This window comes from Triturus cristatus, chromosome 4_1 (genome assembly GCF_964204655.1).
Source record: "Triturus cristatus chromosome 4_1, aTriCri1.1, whole genome shotgun sequence".
NCBI classification, from domain to species: domain Eukaryota; kingdom Metazoa; phylum Chordata; class Amphibia; order Caudata; family Salamandridae; genus Triturus; species Triturus cristatus.
This window is the reverse complement of record NC_140585.1, coordinates 1,215,112,186-1,215,128,261: the sequence shown is the minus strand read 5'-3', so window position 1 is coordinate 1,215,128,261 and position 16,076 is coordinate 1,215,112,186. Positions and strand designations below refer to the sequence as shown.

Genomic DNA, 16,076 nt, shown 5'->3' with positions numbered 1-16,076 from the left:
GTCTTCTATACGCCTTTCTGCCTATACCACTTCTGTTCAGGGTGCTGAAGAAGAGGATGCGCGACCAAGTCATTCTTGTGGCTCCGGATTGGGTACAAAGAGTCTGGTATCCCGAGCTTCTGCACATGGCCATCGATCCTCCGATCTGACTGCCTCCTCGGGGGGATCTTCTATCGCAGCAGCAGGGGACGGTCCTCCACCCGAACCTGTCCAGCCTCCATCTCCTTGCGTGGAGATTGAGCAGCGACAGTTGACAGCTTTAGACCTTTCTCCCGAAGTCTGTAATGTTATCTTGGCAGCCAGGTGTCCCGCCACCAAAATGGTATACGCCTGTAGATTGAGCAAGTTTGTGACATGGTGCTTTGCAAAGGCTGTGGATCTCCTTTCTGCCCCCCTTTCAGAGGTTCTTCTCTTCCTTCTTTCTTTGACCCAGCAGGGCTCTGCTCTGGGCACTCTTTCTGCCATTTCGGCCTTCCTTCGGCTGCCTGACCAGCCTTCTCTTTGCAAGTCCCCTTTTGTAAGTCACTTCCTTAAGGACATTACTCATTTGTTTCCTCCAACTCCTTTTGTGATGCCCCAGTGGGACTTGAACCTGGTTCTTACTGATCTGATGTGTGCTCCTTTCGAGCCGCTACATAACTGTCCTCTCAGTCTCTTAACCCTTAAAACTGCCTTTCTGGTTGCCCTCGCCTCTGCTCGCAGGTTGGGTGAGCTATAGGCCCTTTCTCCTAAGCCTCCTTTACTGGCTGGCTATGTTTTAAAGGAGCAGTGGCAGTATTCTCAGACATTCATACTTCAGTCTAAGAAGTGACGTTGTCCCTATTTCCTCTGACCCTCCCCTTAAAATGTTTGTCAGTTTTCCTGGCAGAGAGCTATTGGTAGTGGCGCATTTTTTCAGCATTTAAAATTGGATTTCTTTCTTAATGAAAGAGCCCAATATAGCCTTTTTATAGGCTCTTAAAATACTTAATTTTTAATACAATTGGCTTCTCAAACGATATACACGGAGAGAGAGAGACAGAGAGGGATGTGTACACAAACACACACACTAATAAGTGTTCCAGGATCCCGCGTGTGAGCGGTACAATTCACAGCTTAATGTAGATTCACTTGAAGGAGAACTGGGATACAGGTAAGTAGTTATTCCTTCTTTATCAGGTTTAGATGATCGGGCTTAGAGTGCCTATGACATGCACACCTAGGTAGGAGTTTCGTTTAGTGGACTCGCCCAGATGGAGCACGGGGTAAAGGTCACTTCAGGGTTTCTTTTTTGTGTTTGGTGGGACTCGCGCAAATGCAGCAGGGAAACATGACGTGCTTAATTTCTGGCTTAGGTGACAATTGATCAGATCGGTGGAAGAAGGGCTTTTCAAGATTTGTAGCTGTATAGCTCAGATGTTTTTGGGGGTGGTCAATATTGCCTCTCAAGATTTTTTTCCTCAAGTTTGCAGGACAAAACCATGTGGACGAACCTAGCCCACAAGAAGGCATTTAATATTTGGAGGTTGGTAGCTCAAATCGAACAAGGGAACAAGGCAGCCCCAAGAGTGTTTTTCCCTCTGATTGAGATGCCCAAATCTCAGATGGAGTGGACCTTAGCACAGCTGAAGTGAAAGATAATTTGGTTATATCAGTGAGCCGATTCATTTCCAGGTTCAGATGGAGCAATAGAACAGAGGGGCCATTGTAGCAGGGTTGGACTGGGACAGTAAAATAGGCTTGGGCACCAAATTATAAGCGGCCCCTATTGTTTGCAAATTTGGGCTGTTTTGAACTGATAAAGGCACCCTTTCTAAGTGTTTTGCAGGGGATAGAAGACTGCATGGTTTCCAGCTTACTGCAGTCAAGATTTGTTTTAATATAAGGGAAGTCCACAGTAAAAACCGGTCCAACAGATCATAAAACAGGCTCACAAACAGCCAAAAAACTGTCTTGCCTACTGACCAGTCAGATGAGCCCCAAGGGAATTGCCTCATTGCCCTAAAGGTCAGGCTGACCCTCCTTTGGAGAAAGGTTTTCCACCGGTTTGGAGCACTGTACCACCAGTTGAATGGCAGGTTGAAGAGGTGTAGCTGGAAGGGTCGTTTGCCAGGTTTAAAAGAATGTAGCTAAGATAGAGCCAGCAGGTAGCAGAGAGCAGGTATAGGCACTTATTTCTTACTAATGGATAGTTGACTCCAGTAGAGAAACACGACACACAGTGCAATTAGCTATTTTTGCAGGTTTGCTGGTCAAACTCTGATGCAGTAGGGGCACAAGGTCAAGGGAATGCTCATTTTCAGAGTGAAGGATAATAGCCCAGATGGAGGAGAGTATTGAGATGGGCCCAAAAGAGGGACTTTCTCATGTTTAAGAACTTTTGGTTAAATGTAGATAGTGTCCAGTGTGATCTCAGGAGAGGAAATTCTCTTCTTGGTTTGCTGGTCTCAATGTAGCACGAGAACAAGGCAATTTAGGGGAGGGATCCTCTTTTTAAAGATGTTTGCTGATAGCCCTGGTCTCATGGTGAGCATGATGATTCTTTGAACCCTCTCTCCCTGCTGTATAAGGATTTTTGACTGAGGGGAACCCATTTTACAGGAGAGGCCATAAATTAACATAATCTCCTCCTATTACACAAATAGTAGAGCTTGCACCAAATAAACAAATATCATGAGGGCCGAGGGCACCCACCATTAATGTCACTGCTATGAGATTCATAGTGGACTTTCAAAGTCCTGCTCCTCCATTACAGGGGAATCTTAGGTGTTTGATATGGTATATCAGCTACAATATTTTGTAAACTTTCTAACTCTGTCAGTTTTTAAACTCCATTTATTGAGCATCCAGTACCTTGCCAGAGGGCCAATAGGTTAAATGATTGTGGAAAGTCACAACCACGCATTTCTCCACCATGAAAAAATGATTATTGATTAGGATGCACCCCTGTTCTTAGAGATGGAATTCTGAAAGCAGTGGCAGATTGTGATTTTATCGCAGAGCTCCTGAGCTTCAAACTGCCTGTTGCATTTTCAAACATTAATTCATGGTAAACAAGCTCTTCCAGCAAGTAAAGCGTTTGCAATTTCCACAACGGCTGCACTGTGGCTCCAGACCAGTGGTCTCCAACCTTTTCTATAAAGAGAGCTACTTCTCATCAGTGAAAATCGTTAGGAGCTACTCAGGCCAAGTAACTCGCCAATTATTACCAGACACCCCCTCTCCCAACTTCATTGACTTTAAACCAAATGTTCATGGAGCCCAGAACTATGGTTTGAACAAAATACTGTGACTATGGTTACTATGATAGGGCTGCTATGTGCATCAGTAAGTGCATGATCTGTGAGGATTATGAACGATTAGCCTTTCCTTAACTTTTGAAGGGAAATACAACACTTATTTATTGCAATTCTTAGTTAAAAATGAACTTGAGGTTGGGAGCTATTCTGAAGGTTACTACAAGCTACTGGGAGTTTGTGATCAACTGGATGAAGACACCTGCTTCAGACACTTTCTGAAATATAACATTATTTCATTCTGCACGTGCATCAGTAAGTGCATGATCTGTGAGGATTATGAACGTGTGTGAATGAATGGGATATATGTGTATGGGTGGCTTAGAGCCTGTGTCGCATGTACGTGTGGCACAGAAAATACCTTTCGCCATATGTGGTACCATTACATGTACAACACAAACATACAACCACTTTGTTCCAAATGGGGGAAATTTCAAGTGCAGAAAAATGTGCTGCAAAAATGTTCCTAGTAAGGAAAAATGTTCTGCACTTTAAATTTCTCCTATTTAAAAATAATTGCCGTATTTTTCTGTTATAAATATGGCAACGTGTCTTCCAGCCACTTTGGAGCAAGATGCCTGCTGCGTGTAAATGAGATACTTTGAAATGGGAGAAAATTCTACTTTGTTTCTATGCGTGATATAAAAATCATCATTTTAATTTTCTCCCATGTCAGTGCTTTTAGAAACAGCAGGCATATTACTCTGTGGCCTGTAGACATGGTGCCATATTTATCACCGGAAAATACAGCCATTTGTTTAAATCTGAGGAATTTGTGATGAAACATGCTTCATAAAACATTAGGCCTTAATTGGCTTACTTTGAGGAGAAAAACATTACGACAATGTTTCACTTTAAATTTCTCCAACTTAGAAGAAAATAACTGTATTTCAGTTATAAATATGGCACTGTCTGCCAGCCACTGGGAGCAAATGCCTGCTCTTTGTAAATGTGTCACTTTTAAAAGGGAGTAAATTAAAATGAAGAGTTACCTTAATAAATAAATAAACTCTTAATTTGAATTTTCTCTCATTTAAAAGTATTCAGAAATATACTTTTGTTACCATACTCCAATACTGAATCGAGAATAACTTTTATTTAAGAGTTAAATACCTCAGTACTTCTGTTCTGAACTTGTGTGACCCATATGGATCATAAATCCGAGTGGAGCACTGCTCATTATCAGACTCTATCTGCAGCCTGATAATAATGTAAAATAAACATAGCCTTTCCTTAACTTTTAAAGGAAAATACAACGCTTATTTATTGCAATTCTTAGTTAAAAATGAACTTGAGGCTGGGAGCTATTCTGAAGGTTACTACAAGCTACTGGGAGTTTGTGATCAACTGGATGGAGACACCTGCTTCAGACACTTTTCTGAAATAGAACATTATTTCATTCTGCATGGTACCCCTTTTAACCCCGGATGGATAAAAGCCTGATGTTTTGCCACGCTTTATTTTGACGATTTGACCAGTGGGTTTGCACATTTCTCTGGAGCAGGTGCGTTATCTCAGCAAGGTTGGCTTGAGTTCGGAGGTAGACCCACAGGCTACTTTGACAATGATATAAACACATTAGAGAAAACAAAAGTATTACATTACAGAGCGCCTCATTTTACAGCAATAACTCCAAGTAAAAATGTGGAAATATATAATTTGTTTGCAAATATCTAATGCTCTCATTATGTTCTATACACTGAGTTTCTTCATCAGACATGGGGCCAGAAATATTATATTAAAAGAGGGACCAGAAATTTTGTATTTTGCCCTTTTTCCAGAAAGAAAAGTGGACGACGACATGATACCATCCTGCTAGTTTCATTTTCACTTTAGTGACAGTTTCAATCCAGGGACCATATGTACAGAAATTACGGATTGCTAGTTCCAAATTGCGATTCTTTGCAAATCGCAATTAGGAAAGTGCACTTCCTAATGTACACAAATGTACAAATAAGTAATACTGATTCTTAATATGGTTGCAATAGGCCTACCTCGTGAATATTAACGAGGTAGGTCTCAATTTGCGATCCATTAGGAATTACAGCCGTCACAGGGATGGTGACCTGCTGCGGTCAACAGACCACCATGTCTGTGATTGCTTTTGAATAAACATTTTTTTTTAATCTTCAGCCCATCTATTTTAAAGAAAACCAGGATGTGTTTCATAAAATGAAACTTTTTTTATCTTTTAAGAGCAGGCAGTGGCCCTTTGGACCACTGCCTGCTCTTAAAAATGATTTGTTACAATATTCACGAAGGGGTTCCATGGAGACTCCTTCCGATTTTCAAATGGTTATCACCAGGGTGGTCGGTAAAAAGTTTGTTTTGTGACCGTAATTCGGTTGCAAAACATTCATACGAACCATTGCAATTAGGTATTTGGAAAGGATGCCCTAATCACGCCCCTTCCAAATACCGAATTTATAAACACAAATTGCGATTCGGTAATATGTTACTTAATCGCAATCTTTCTTTACGGATACTCTGCGAATTTTTTGTACGTATGGCCCTTGTTGAACTCAACATGTGCTGTTTCCAAGCTTATAACCCTGATCTTTAGCTTGGGTGAAGCTTGATTTTAATTGAGGGCGTGCCCATTTTTGAGCACCCTTTCAGGTGTTGCAACATTTGTATACACGATCTGTGGGGAACTACTAGGGTAAGAATGAAACTTCAGATTGGCTGAGGCTAAAGACTGCGCTCCCTTCTCATGCTTTCCCTTGTCATCTTCTCATACAATGCCAGTTGGAGTTGTTTTGCTTGTTCCTATTTCCTGTGACCACAGCGCTTGCACAGGCTCCTGTCCAGAACTTCAGCCTTTCATGTCCCTCATACCCCCGGGTCAGATTTGAATGTTGTTTCCAGATGTTTTACCAGATCTGTGTCGGTCACTTTGGTAACTCGTTGCTTTTCAGTGAGGTTGGTATCTCTCAAAGGCCAGCAGGGCTGGTTCAGAGTGAGGCACATTATGACCTGCGTCAGTCTGGCCCTGCCCTCCAGCCTTGCAGAGTCAACGGTCCAACTTTCTGATACATGACCAGGATTCTCAATGTTCTTTTTTCCATCGGAATTTAACACCCAGCACAACAGCTCAGAGAGTTAATGCATTGGTCTTCTTAGTTACCGACTGAGAGTTACACTTTTACCTGTCCTCCCCACCCACACCCCCATCCACCTCCCCCTTCCAGGTGTCAACATGGGTATGCTCCCACTGCAGCAGCCTCCTTGCACTGGAAGCATCTGCCACCACAATACGTTTCTTACACACACCCTCCGCCTTCGTTATTTTTGAAGCAGTACATGTATGGTCCTTTATTGGGTCTCGCCTGACCCGGCGCATGCGCTGGTCTGGCGAGACATTTTGAGAGGGCTCCAAAAAGTGCTACCAGGCCAGCCTAGAGCTACAGTGCATGTGCATGGGCGGGCGCACCCGATTACTTTCACTTTCGTGGCCACACGGCCGCTTTGATGTTTGATCGCGATCACTTTCATGGCCGCTTGGCATAGCCAATAGGTCTCGCTTTTGGGACCTTAAAAGTATTTAGTTATGCAACTGTTACATGGCTGAACACTTATAAGGTCCCAAAGGCGAGACCTATTGGCTATGGCAATGCTTGTCTCTCATATTACACAGACCATCTGTTCGTGTTTTTGGCCCAAATCAAACTTTCTAGTAAACGATTTGCAAAACTCTTCACTGCTTTTTAACCTCAAATCTTCCAAATAAACTTTAGTGGAGCCTTCTGCTACTGCTGCTTTGAGCACAATTTAAGTTTATTGCTTCAGTCGCCTCTCGTATTTGCTCCCTGTTAGAGGGCGATTCATTAGTCAGTAGAGGTTGACCACCCTTGAGAGGGTGAACGTTTGCTATAACGGTGATCGCATTTCAGTCGGAGAAGGTGACACCTTGGAGCGTGATGATTAAGGTTTACAGGAATGTTGATCGCTTTGAAGATAATAGAGATGCGCTGTTCTAAGGTGTGGTGCCATGGCTGTTAATAGACGCGAACACTGTACATTAACAAACCTGTGTTTGCTCATTACACAAACAGCGCTACACTACCTACCCCTTTGCTTCTGAAATGTATACATCCAGATTGTGCTCTTTTGTAGTGATGTTATTACAGTGTACATGTGAAAAGAACAGTAATGCTTTGGAATAGATCTATACAAGCAATATATGGAAGAAACACTTAAATTATTCCTTCATAATGAGGTACACTCTCTGGATTCAATCATCAAATAATCAACAACATTGACGGAAACAAATTTGACTTGGATACCAAAAAAGGTATTTTATATGTATATTAATGTAACACAGTATAAAAAATACACAAAACGATTGACAAATTCTCAAAATCAATAACAAAAATAACTTATAATCCCTATTTCCCTACTAATGATAGTGTATGCTAACACTTATTTTTAGTAGCATTCCGTTTTGTAAGAAAACCTAATAAACGAGTACTAGGAGGAAATAACTCGCTCCTCAAGACACCTTGCCTAGTACTTTTTAAATTAATTTCCACATGATTTAAATTTCAAAAGGTTTCTTCAGTTCTTATAGTCGACGCGTTTCAGCCCGACTTGCTTTGGGCCTCATCAGGACTAGGGTGTATAAGGAAATCTTTTCAGAGAAGACACCTAAAATACAATAACTGTTTTTACTCAAAACTATTTACAAATATATACATACAAAACCCTAAATACACAGGAACTCAAATGAAATATACACCTTACGTCATCTCATTTATCTATACAAATACATTCCTCTCTTGGTGTGGCAGACTACAAATATCGGTGAATAACGTCAGGCGTTGCACATGCAACCAGAGTCAAACCTTAAACCCCACAAAAGGCAAGAGAAAATTAACCAAATCCATAAAACAAAAAATCACCTGTGCCAAAAGCAAACAACTAAATTGATCAAAGCACACCAAAGTGAGAAACAATGTGTGTACTGTCATGCCCAAAACTATTAAAAGATTCCGACTGAAAAACACAAAAGCCAATGACGCTCAAAATGTATATTTTTTCATTTATAAATTTACCATTGAAAGATCCTGGTTTAATTAATAAACCTCCAACCTCAACACAAGGTCCCATGAATCATCAGTGGGTATAAAAACGAGAAAAAGGCCCTCTAATTAAGGCAATAGTTCATCTCCATCCAAGCAAACAAATGCTGCTACATACACCTTCATATAGAGGGAGCGGTAACAAGTTCTCACCCGTATAGAACTGGAATGTACCGTGTTCCAATCGTTACGAACTATTTCTAAACAATGGCCTCACTTGAAAATTCCTCTGTAATACAAGAACGCAAACTAAGTGTTACTAAATCTCTTGTTCTTGCAAGCTACCAAAATGTGATACTAACGAGCTATTTGAAAAGCAAAAGGGCAGAGAAAGACTCTTACCAGTCAATGTGCGCGTTTCTCAGCTCCGACTGCCAAAACTTCCGGATCATGTGCAAACAAGTCACATGACCGGGACTACGCGAGCGCGTATAAATAAGCTGCCCTACTTCCTTACAAAACGACCTTACAACCTTACAAAACGACCTCGACTGATACTACAACGAAACCTGAAGTCGACTTACAATGAAGACAGACTATCGGTGACATATTCAGACTAATGTAACAAATTGGTAAGCATAGAAAAAACCACAACCAAAAATGACAAAAAAATATACAGTGGCAAAATAATAATAAATAAAGAATAAAAATAATAATTATAACACATAGGAAAAGAAAGGTTGCTCATACCCATTGTCTCCTCACAATAAATCTAGTTGCATCACTGCACAGCTGATTCTTTACCTCAATTCTCTATCCAATGGGACAACAACAGTACAGTCAGGGAAGTTATTATAGTAGTAATTACAGTTCAAACCGATCAAAAAGGCAATGAATCACCATATAACAACTTTTTTCAATCAATCGGTCTTATCTACAGGCTGTAGAGTTTAGCTTACATTGCTTCTTTTTATCAAGACAACAGCTTATTATATCCATCAATTCTCAAATGGTACATTCAAACAATATTGTCAGCTATTGTAGTAATGACCATAGTTCGTCCCGGTCATTAAGACCATGTGTTGCTGTACGGTATTTCTCAATCAGTCTTGCTTCCAGTCTATTAAGTTTGACTTGCAGATCATCTTTCTTAACCTTATGGAATACAAAAAGTACAGAACAGTGGAGATCATTTTCCGTATGGTTGTTATTAAGGAAATGATGTACTAGAGGCGCTCCCTGGATTCTACATTTAATTCTTGATTTATGTTGTAGAATCCGCTTTTTAACTGCCCGAGTAGTTTGGCCAATATAAAACTTGTTACATGCGCAATTTAAGCAGTATACTGTGTTACTAGAGTTACAGTTGGAAAAAACTCTTTGCTCATGAATATAGCCATTAATGACTACTTGTTTCGAATCAGATGTCAATCTACAAGCAACGCAATTTTGACATCTAAAATGGCCAACTACTGGAGGCAAACTTAATTGACTTCTTAGATCATTTCTGGGTGATTCTGTAGTTCTTGTTGCTCTGACCAGTTGTTGCTTAATGTTTTTTCCTTTTTTTAAAGCAAACAACGGCTTAGGGATGTCCAAAGAATTGATTAGTTTCCAATTAGTTTGGATGATCTTCTTTATCTTATTTGCTTTAGGCCCATAAGTGAGCACACAAGTCAAGGGAGAGTCCTCTTTGTGTTGTTTGGGGGTCAGTAGTTCTCTTGGCGTAAACCACGCTCTCTTTAATGCTGTTTTAACCAATTTTTTAGGGTAACCTCGACACAACAATTTGTTCTTCAATATTTCTGCATTGCTGAAGTAATCTTCTTTATTGGTGCAATTCCTTCTGATCCGAAGGAATTGCCCATAAGGCAGATTTTCTTTTAATGTGCGTGGATGGCCACTGGTGAAGTTATTACAGTGTACAGCATTTTTGATGGATATTCTAGAACCTTTCAATAAATATAAACTCGTGATATGTGTTGTGTTGGGTAGCTAAGTGCTGTAAATTCCCTATTTGTCACAAAGGGCTAATGTTTTTTGGCGACTTTGGTTAATAGTCCTTTAAAGTCCATCACGTTTAAGCAGAATCATGGTAATTATGCTTGAAATCGTCCATTAGATAAATTGATATTGTAGTAAATCCTTGGGGGAAGCCCCCAAACTCCTTTATGAATATTAGTTTCAATGTGATCAAGATTTCAGCTAACTGGAAAAATTCTCCTTAAAATGCAGCTCATATTACACATGTGCCATAGTGTCCTATGGGATCTCTGACTCCCTGCTGCGACGTGGTCTACAGATCTGACCAAGCTACAGGAACAATATGCTAACAGAAGCCTGCCTAAGTGCCATGCAATGTGTGGCGCTTTCAGCCAATATTGTCTTTTTTTAGTCAACAGCACTTTACATGCTGATTTGTATGGTCCCACGCTTAAAATACTAAAAGTGAAACTAAAAAGCCCAGCCCACTTAAGTAGCTACTTGGCTGCTATGTCATGAACGCGGACTGTACCGTTTCTATCTAAACGGTGATGGTGCTCGTTTTGAGATTACCGGAAACAGTTAAAATGCAGTTCTTCTAAAATGCCACAAAATTGTGGCCGCCTTGTATGCCACAACCAAAAATATACTCTTTCTATGTTAGCTGCTTGTCCCTGTTTGGGTTCTGAAAATTCGTCCACCCTAAACATAATTAACTAATATCCACTACTCCAATTACTTTTATATTTCACTATACTAATTCACCACTAATCCTTTATGATTTTCGGAGAAGCGTGCTATTCGTAAAAAAAAAAAAAAAAAACGCTTCAACACCCCATCAGGGGTAATAAGCGCTATATAAATGCAAACCTATATCCATCTTCTATCCCTCTGCTATCCTTCTGATCCAAATAACTGACTAACCTATCCACCACTCAAATTACTTTAATATTTCACTATACTAATTCAACATTAATCCTTCTTGGGTTCCAGAGTAGCGTGCTACTCTCCGATAGTAAGCGTAAGCGCTATATAAATGCAATTACAATACAATATTTAATGTCGAAAATAACTGAATGACTGTATTCATTTCACCACCAGATGGCAGTATCAGTTTTCTAACGAACTCTTTTATTCCTTCGATTTCACCGGTATGAAAAAGTGGTTTCTCATATTCACATTAAATAACACGCATATGCTTCTACTGAATCATTTCATCTTAATATTTGTTAATTACAAACAAAAGGCTATATTTTCTACACTCGACAATGCTATCTACAGCAGTTAGTGGGCCTTTTTCTTTAGAGCATATAGGTAAATTAATTAATTTTACTTTGAGGTTATAGTGTCCTAATTCATGGCGGTATGAGGGAAACACCCATGTGATTATACCGCATGCCTTAACAACACAGTCTGTACCACGACCGTGTCTTTACCACGACCAGGTTTTTACCATGCATGCCTTTACCACGCATACCTTTACAACAAGTCATACTCGTAGTAAAGATTACACCCGAGCCCTAAAACTCTGCCACCAGGCCTGAAAACTACCCTGCCCACTGCCCTAAAAACACCCAGCCCTCCACCCTGAAACCGGCCCCACCACTAAAAACTTCACCAACCCCCCTCCCCTTCCCTGACCCCTAAAACCCAGGCCCCAGCCCAAAAACTACCCTGACAGCAGCCCAACTCGCCAAGCCGTGGCCCATTCCTTCCTGTTTCTTCCATTCTCCCTGCCCGTCCGCTCTGAATCTAGAGTGCTGACTACCTCTACCACGCGTATGCGTGGTAACGCTTGCACAGTAATGGAGCGCGTGGTCCTATCCGCGTTGTAAATGCTGTTTCCCCTCTGGTCAGCTACCAAATAAATTGTGGTGTCTCTTTATATTGTGCACGCACACTACAAACTGAATTGTGTCGTGGGGCTTGACTAAAAGTGTTTGAATCCCAACTGAATGGCATTCATTCTATAAAATTAGTAGGAATGAAAGGATAAGTAGGTGGTGCCTGATGTTAAACCTGTGGCGGGTGCTGAGCCAGGCTCCCAGCTGTCTTACTGGTTATAAAACTGTCCGGATGCATATCACAATATGTTTTCATGCTTAATTATTCACTTTAATAAGTTTTCTCTTAAATTGGAATCGTAGATAATTCGAATTCTGTAATCTTGGTCTTCTTAAAATCTAACCCAATAAAAGCATTTCAAATCAAAATAAAAAAAGAACAAGGCTTAAAGTTATTTTGGGAGCCTATTCACAAACTTCATTTTGTATGACTGAAAGTAGTATTACTTTAGTGCTACTCGTGCTACAAAATGCTATTCACAAAACTATGGCCAGAGACCTCTTCCACACCTCTCCTGTCTTTTCTGTGCATAGATCTCTGCACACAAGTATATGGCTCGGGAGTGAATGTGAGAGGGTAAAGGTGGAGTTTGGTGAAAAATTGAGAATATTTACTTCTAAATAGGAGTTGGGGAGAAATCTGTTAATACAAACACACACCCATAAAGGGTTTGACCAATGTTATTCACAAACTACACTTCCAAAGTTACTAGGGCCCTAAAAGAGTCAAAACCGGTGTAAATATACTCAAGCTCAGGCTTGGTGTAAGTCAGATACCACATGGCCACTCACGGATACCCCAGTAGATCCCAAGAGAAAAAAAGGATGCAGGTAAATAAAATAGCACCCCATAGAAACTAATGTTAAAATAATTCAATTATTTCGACATGTAATGTGTGTGTGCATGTCTGTTAAATCATTTATAATTATTAAATTATTTTATAATTTTAATTGTTAACAAACGTGATAAACATTAAATGTTTAAACTTTTTTTTTTTAATATGAAACTAAAAATCTCATAACATTTTATAAAATATGCTATATATTAATTACAAATAAAAATGTTAGTGAGGGTGAGATTGTAATTAATCTTTAAACATTATTTATAGATTAAATATATTTACATTAATTAATAAACCGTTAATATGACGAGTTAATGTTGTGTACCTTTTTATTTTATTAGTTCTAGGTTAAAACTTTATATTTCAGATTAATTTACCTTTATATCTTATATTAAAATCTATGTAATTTAAAAAAAAGAATAATTAATGTTAATCATTTTCCTTGTACTTTCCCATAGGGAAAGGTGCGCTATTGTGTCAGATAGCCACCTAAGTTTTGTATAGTTATTAGTAGTAGCTTTGCACTCGTAAGTCTTGTCGTGGGAGACTCCGCCCCTGAGACTCCGCCCCTGATTTGAGAGGGTGGATACATGTATGTTTACAATAGTGTTTATTAAAAAGTGTAGAGTTACACAAAGGTGTTGTAGTAAATATACATGCGAGTAAATATACAAGCATATATTTACCTTTACTAATAGGCCCTTATGTAACAACTTAACTAACAGTTTCCATTGACCATAAAATAGTAGCATCAGAAACCATCCTGTGTTGATGCATTACCCAGTTTCCATGATCTTTTTTCAGAGCAATTTACAGTTGCCTTGTACTACAGGTTGATAGTTGCTCTGTAAGCAGTTAATGCTTCTCAAAGAGACCTCAAAGTAGTGTTTAAAGCGTATGTCATAAATGGACCCCTTATGAGCAGAAGAGAGCTCTTCTACTCATACACACTGCAACAACCCAGACTTTAAAATCGGTTTTGCTGGCGCCCAGAGGTCTCTATTTGATCCATTTCATAAGTGTAACATGATGTTATTGATCCTGAAATGCTGATTACTCGCACTTATTATGTGAAAATAGCATCTAAAAATGATGCTCTGTTTATTGCAAACCACTTTGTAAAAATAAAGAAGTTCTTCAAATGCACGGTCTGTGTGTTTCAGACGCTACCTGATTTTCATTTGAAACACACCTTCACTTTTTATTTTTTTGCTAATCCCTCTGCTTTAGCAAAACACTCCTTAAACAACGTTAAATCTTAAGTATTATATTGTTCGATCCTTTCATTTGAGAGTCTTGTCGCTTTTATGGACTAGAGTTCTAATATTAAGATGCAATCTACTTATCAGCGTGTTTGAGAGTTAATGCACCATATTCCTTGTTGTGGAAAGGCTAACTTCAGAATACATTCCACAGAAGGGAGACAAAGAATTGGTCAACATCCACCATTACAGAATTTTGTGTAGCCTCTGTTTGGAGTTCGCCTGCCCTCTCTTGAGAGCTGTACTGACTAGATCACGTATTCAAAGCAGGTATTAGAATGTATGTGCCTGCCCTCGAAAATCGTTTCAGTAATCCCTTTTCTGAGACACTCCTCCCAGGGTGTTTTTTGCCATTAGGACCCAATAGCATTATCTCTACACAGTATCAGGTTCAGAGCAATAAAAAGTTACTTTCCTGTCGCAGCATTTTTTTTAACCACTAACTGTTGTAGTTGGATGTGAAGGCCCCAAACTGCCAAGATTCTCGTGGGGAGCCTTGTCATCACTTTGTTGAATAAAGAAAAGTAATACAGCTCCTGGAGGATCAGTTTGACCAAGACTAGCTATGTGATGATGCTGAACCCTCCCTTCCCTCATTGCATGGTTATGTTGATGACATTGGTTTTCATCCTGTGTTCTTGCTGTGATTCGAGTGGTGGGTGTAGCGTTTTAGACCTGGGCACAGTATGGCCGTCTCATCACTGTCTGTCGCCGCAGATGAAGACTCGGATGCCCGCGTCAAAGTCCGGGTAACGAAGGTGAAGCCCGGCAGTCGCCTGCAGAAGGAGATGAAAGTTCGGGAGATGAGCCATGAAAACCCCCAGCTCAGGCACATTGAAAACGTGGTGAAAGACCTGCTAGAGAAGGAAGGACTCAAGGCAGAAGGTACCCACATCCTCTGGCGCAGGTGGCCCCACAAGTTTCTGCTTGAACTGAGAACTAAAATAGAACCGCTGCGCCTTCATGCTTTTTAGGCCTCCTTGATAGTGGCTGAATGGGAACCAACATATAAATTGAACATCTTTATTCGCTTTGCTTGCTTTGTTTTCTACTGTGGTTGTAGTGGCCTTTCCTAGTACACTTTCTAGCTCTTGGACTAGTCTGGTGAATGTGTTTGTGTCATGTAGCAGTAGCTGTACACGCCCGTTTCTGACGCAGAGCGGGAGTCGAGCATAGGGAGCATATTTGACATATTTCTATTCGCCTATCTCTTGAGACGAGCAACCAAGCTTGTTCCTCTCGCTTTTACTGGTCAGTATTTGCCCAAAGCTGAAGTTGGACAATATGTGTTATATATTTTTATATAGCCCACAGGCATTTTTTCATTGAGTTGACACAGCAGCCTGGTGGCATGCCCTATTCTTCATAGGACCCAGGTTGCCATTGATCTGTCCATTGTTTCAGTAGCCATATGATTTAGCGGTCTTCCATCCATTGTACTCAAATCCTCACATTTGGTGCCCTGATTGCCTGTCTCATTGTAAGAGGCATGGCTTTAAGGAACATGGAGTTACAGCACATTTAGTGACTTGTAATAATCATTGGGGGATGCTGGCACTGGTGAGCAGCGTGGAAAGATGTCATAGGTGGGCAGGAAGAGAAGCTAGAACAATGCCGTGTTTCAGAGGCTGGCAGGTACTTCAACTAGTGTGTGAATGTCAGTAACGAGCGTTGTGAGAATCCTGCACGGAGAGAAAGGATTGAAAATGCCATCCATGGATCTTAAGTTGCCACTTGATGCAGCTGAAGCGCCAACACTGGTGGCCTGTGTGAGGAGCTCGCACAGGAGACCATGTGTGAAGTTGGTGGGCTGTGCAAAAAGCTTGTAGGCATGGTACATAACATACAA

The 16,076-nt window shown here is 40.4% G+C and overlaps 1 protein-coding gene across 6 annotated transcripts in view; it reads left to right on the top strand.

Moving 5' to 3' along the window:
• Positions 1-16,076, top strand: part of OS9 (OS9 endoplasmic reticulum lectin) — a 241,551-nt gene that overhangs the window by 210,142 nt on the left and 15,333 nt on the right. For 4 of the 6 annotated variants that reach the window (XM_085654565.1, XM_085654562.1, XM_085654564.1 and 1 more), the window contains one exon: positions 14,945-15,112. The exons of the other annotated variants lie outside the window; for them this stretch is intronic. In XM_085654565.1, the coding sequence (XP_085510691.1) occupies positions 14,945-15,112 (168 nt within the window). The remainder of the gene's footprint in view (positions 1-14,944; positions 15,113-16,076) is intronic. 6 annotated transcript variants of the gene reach the window in all.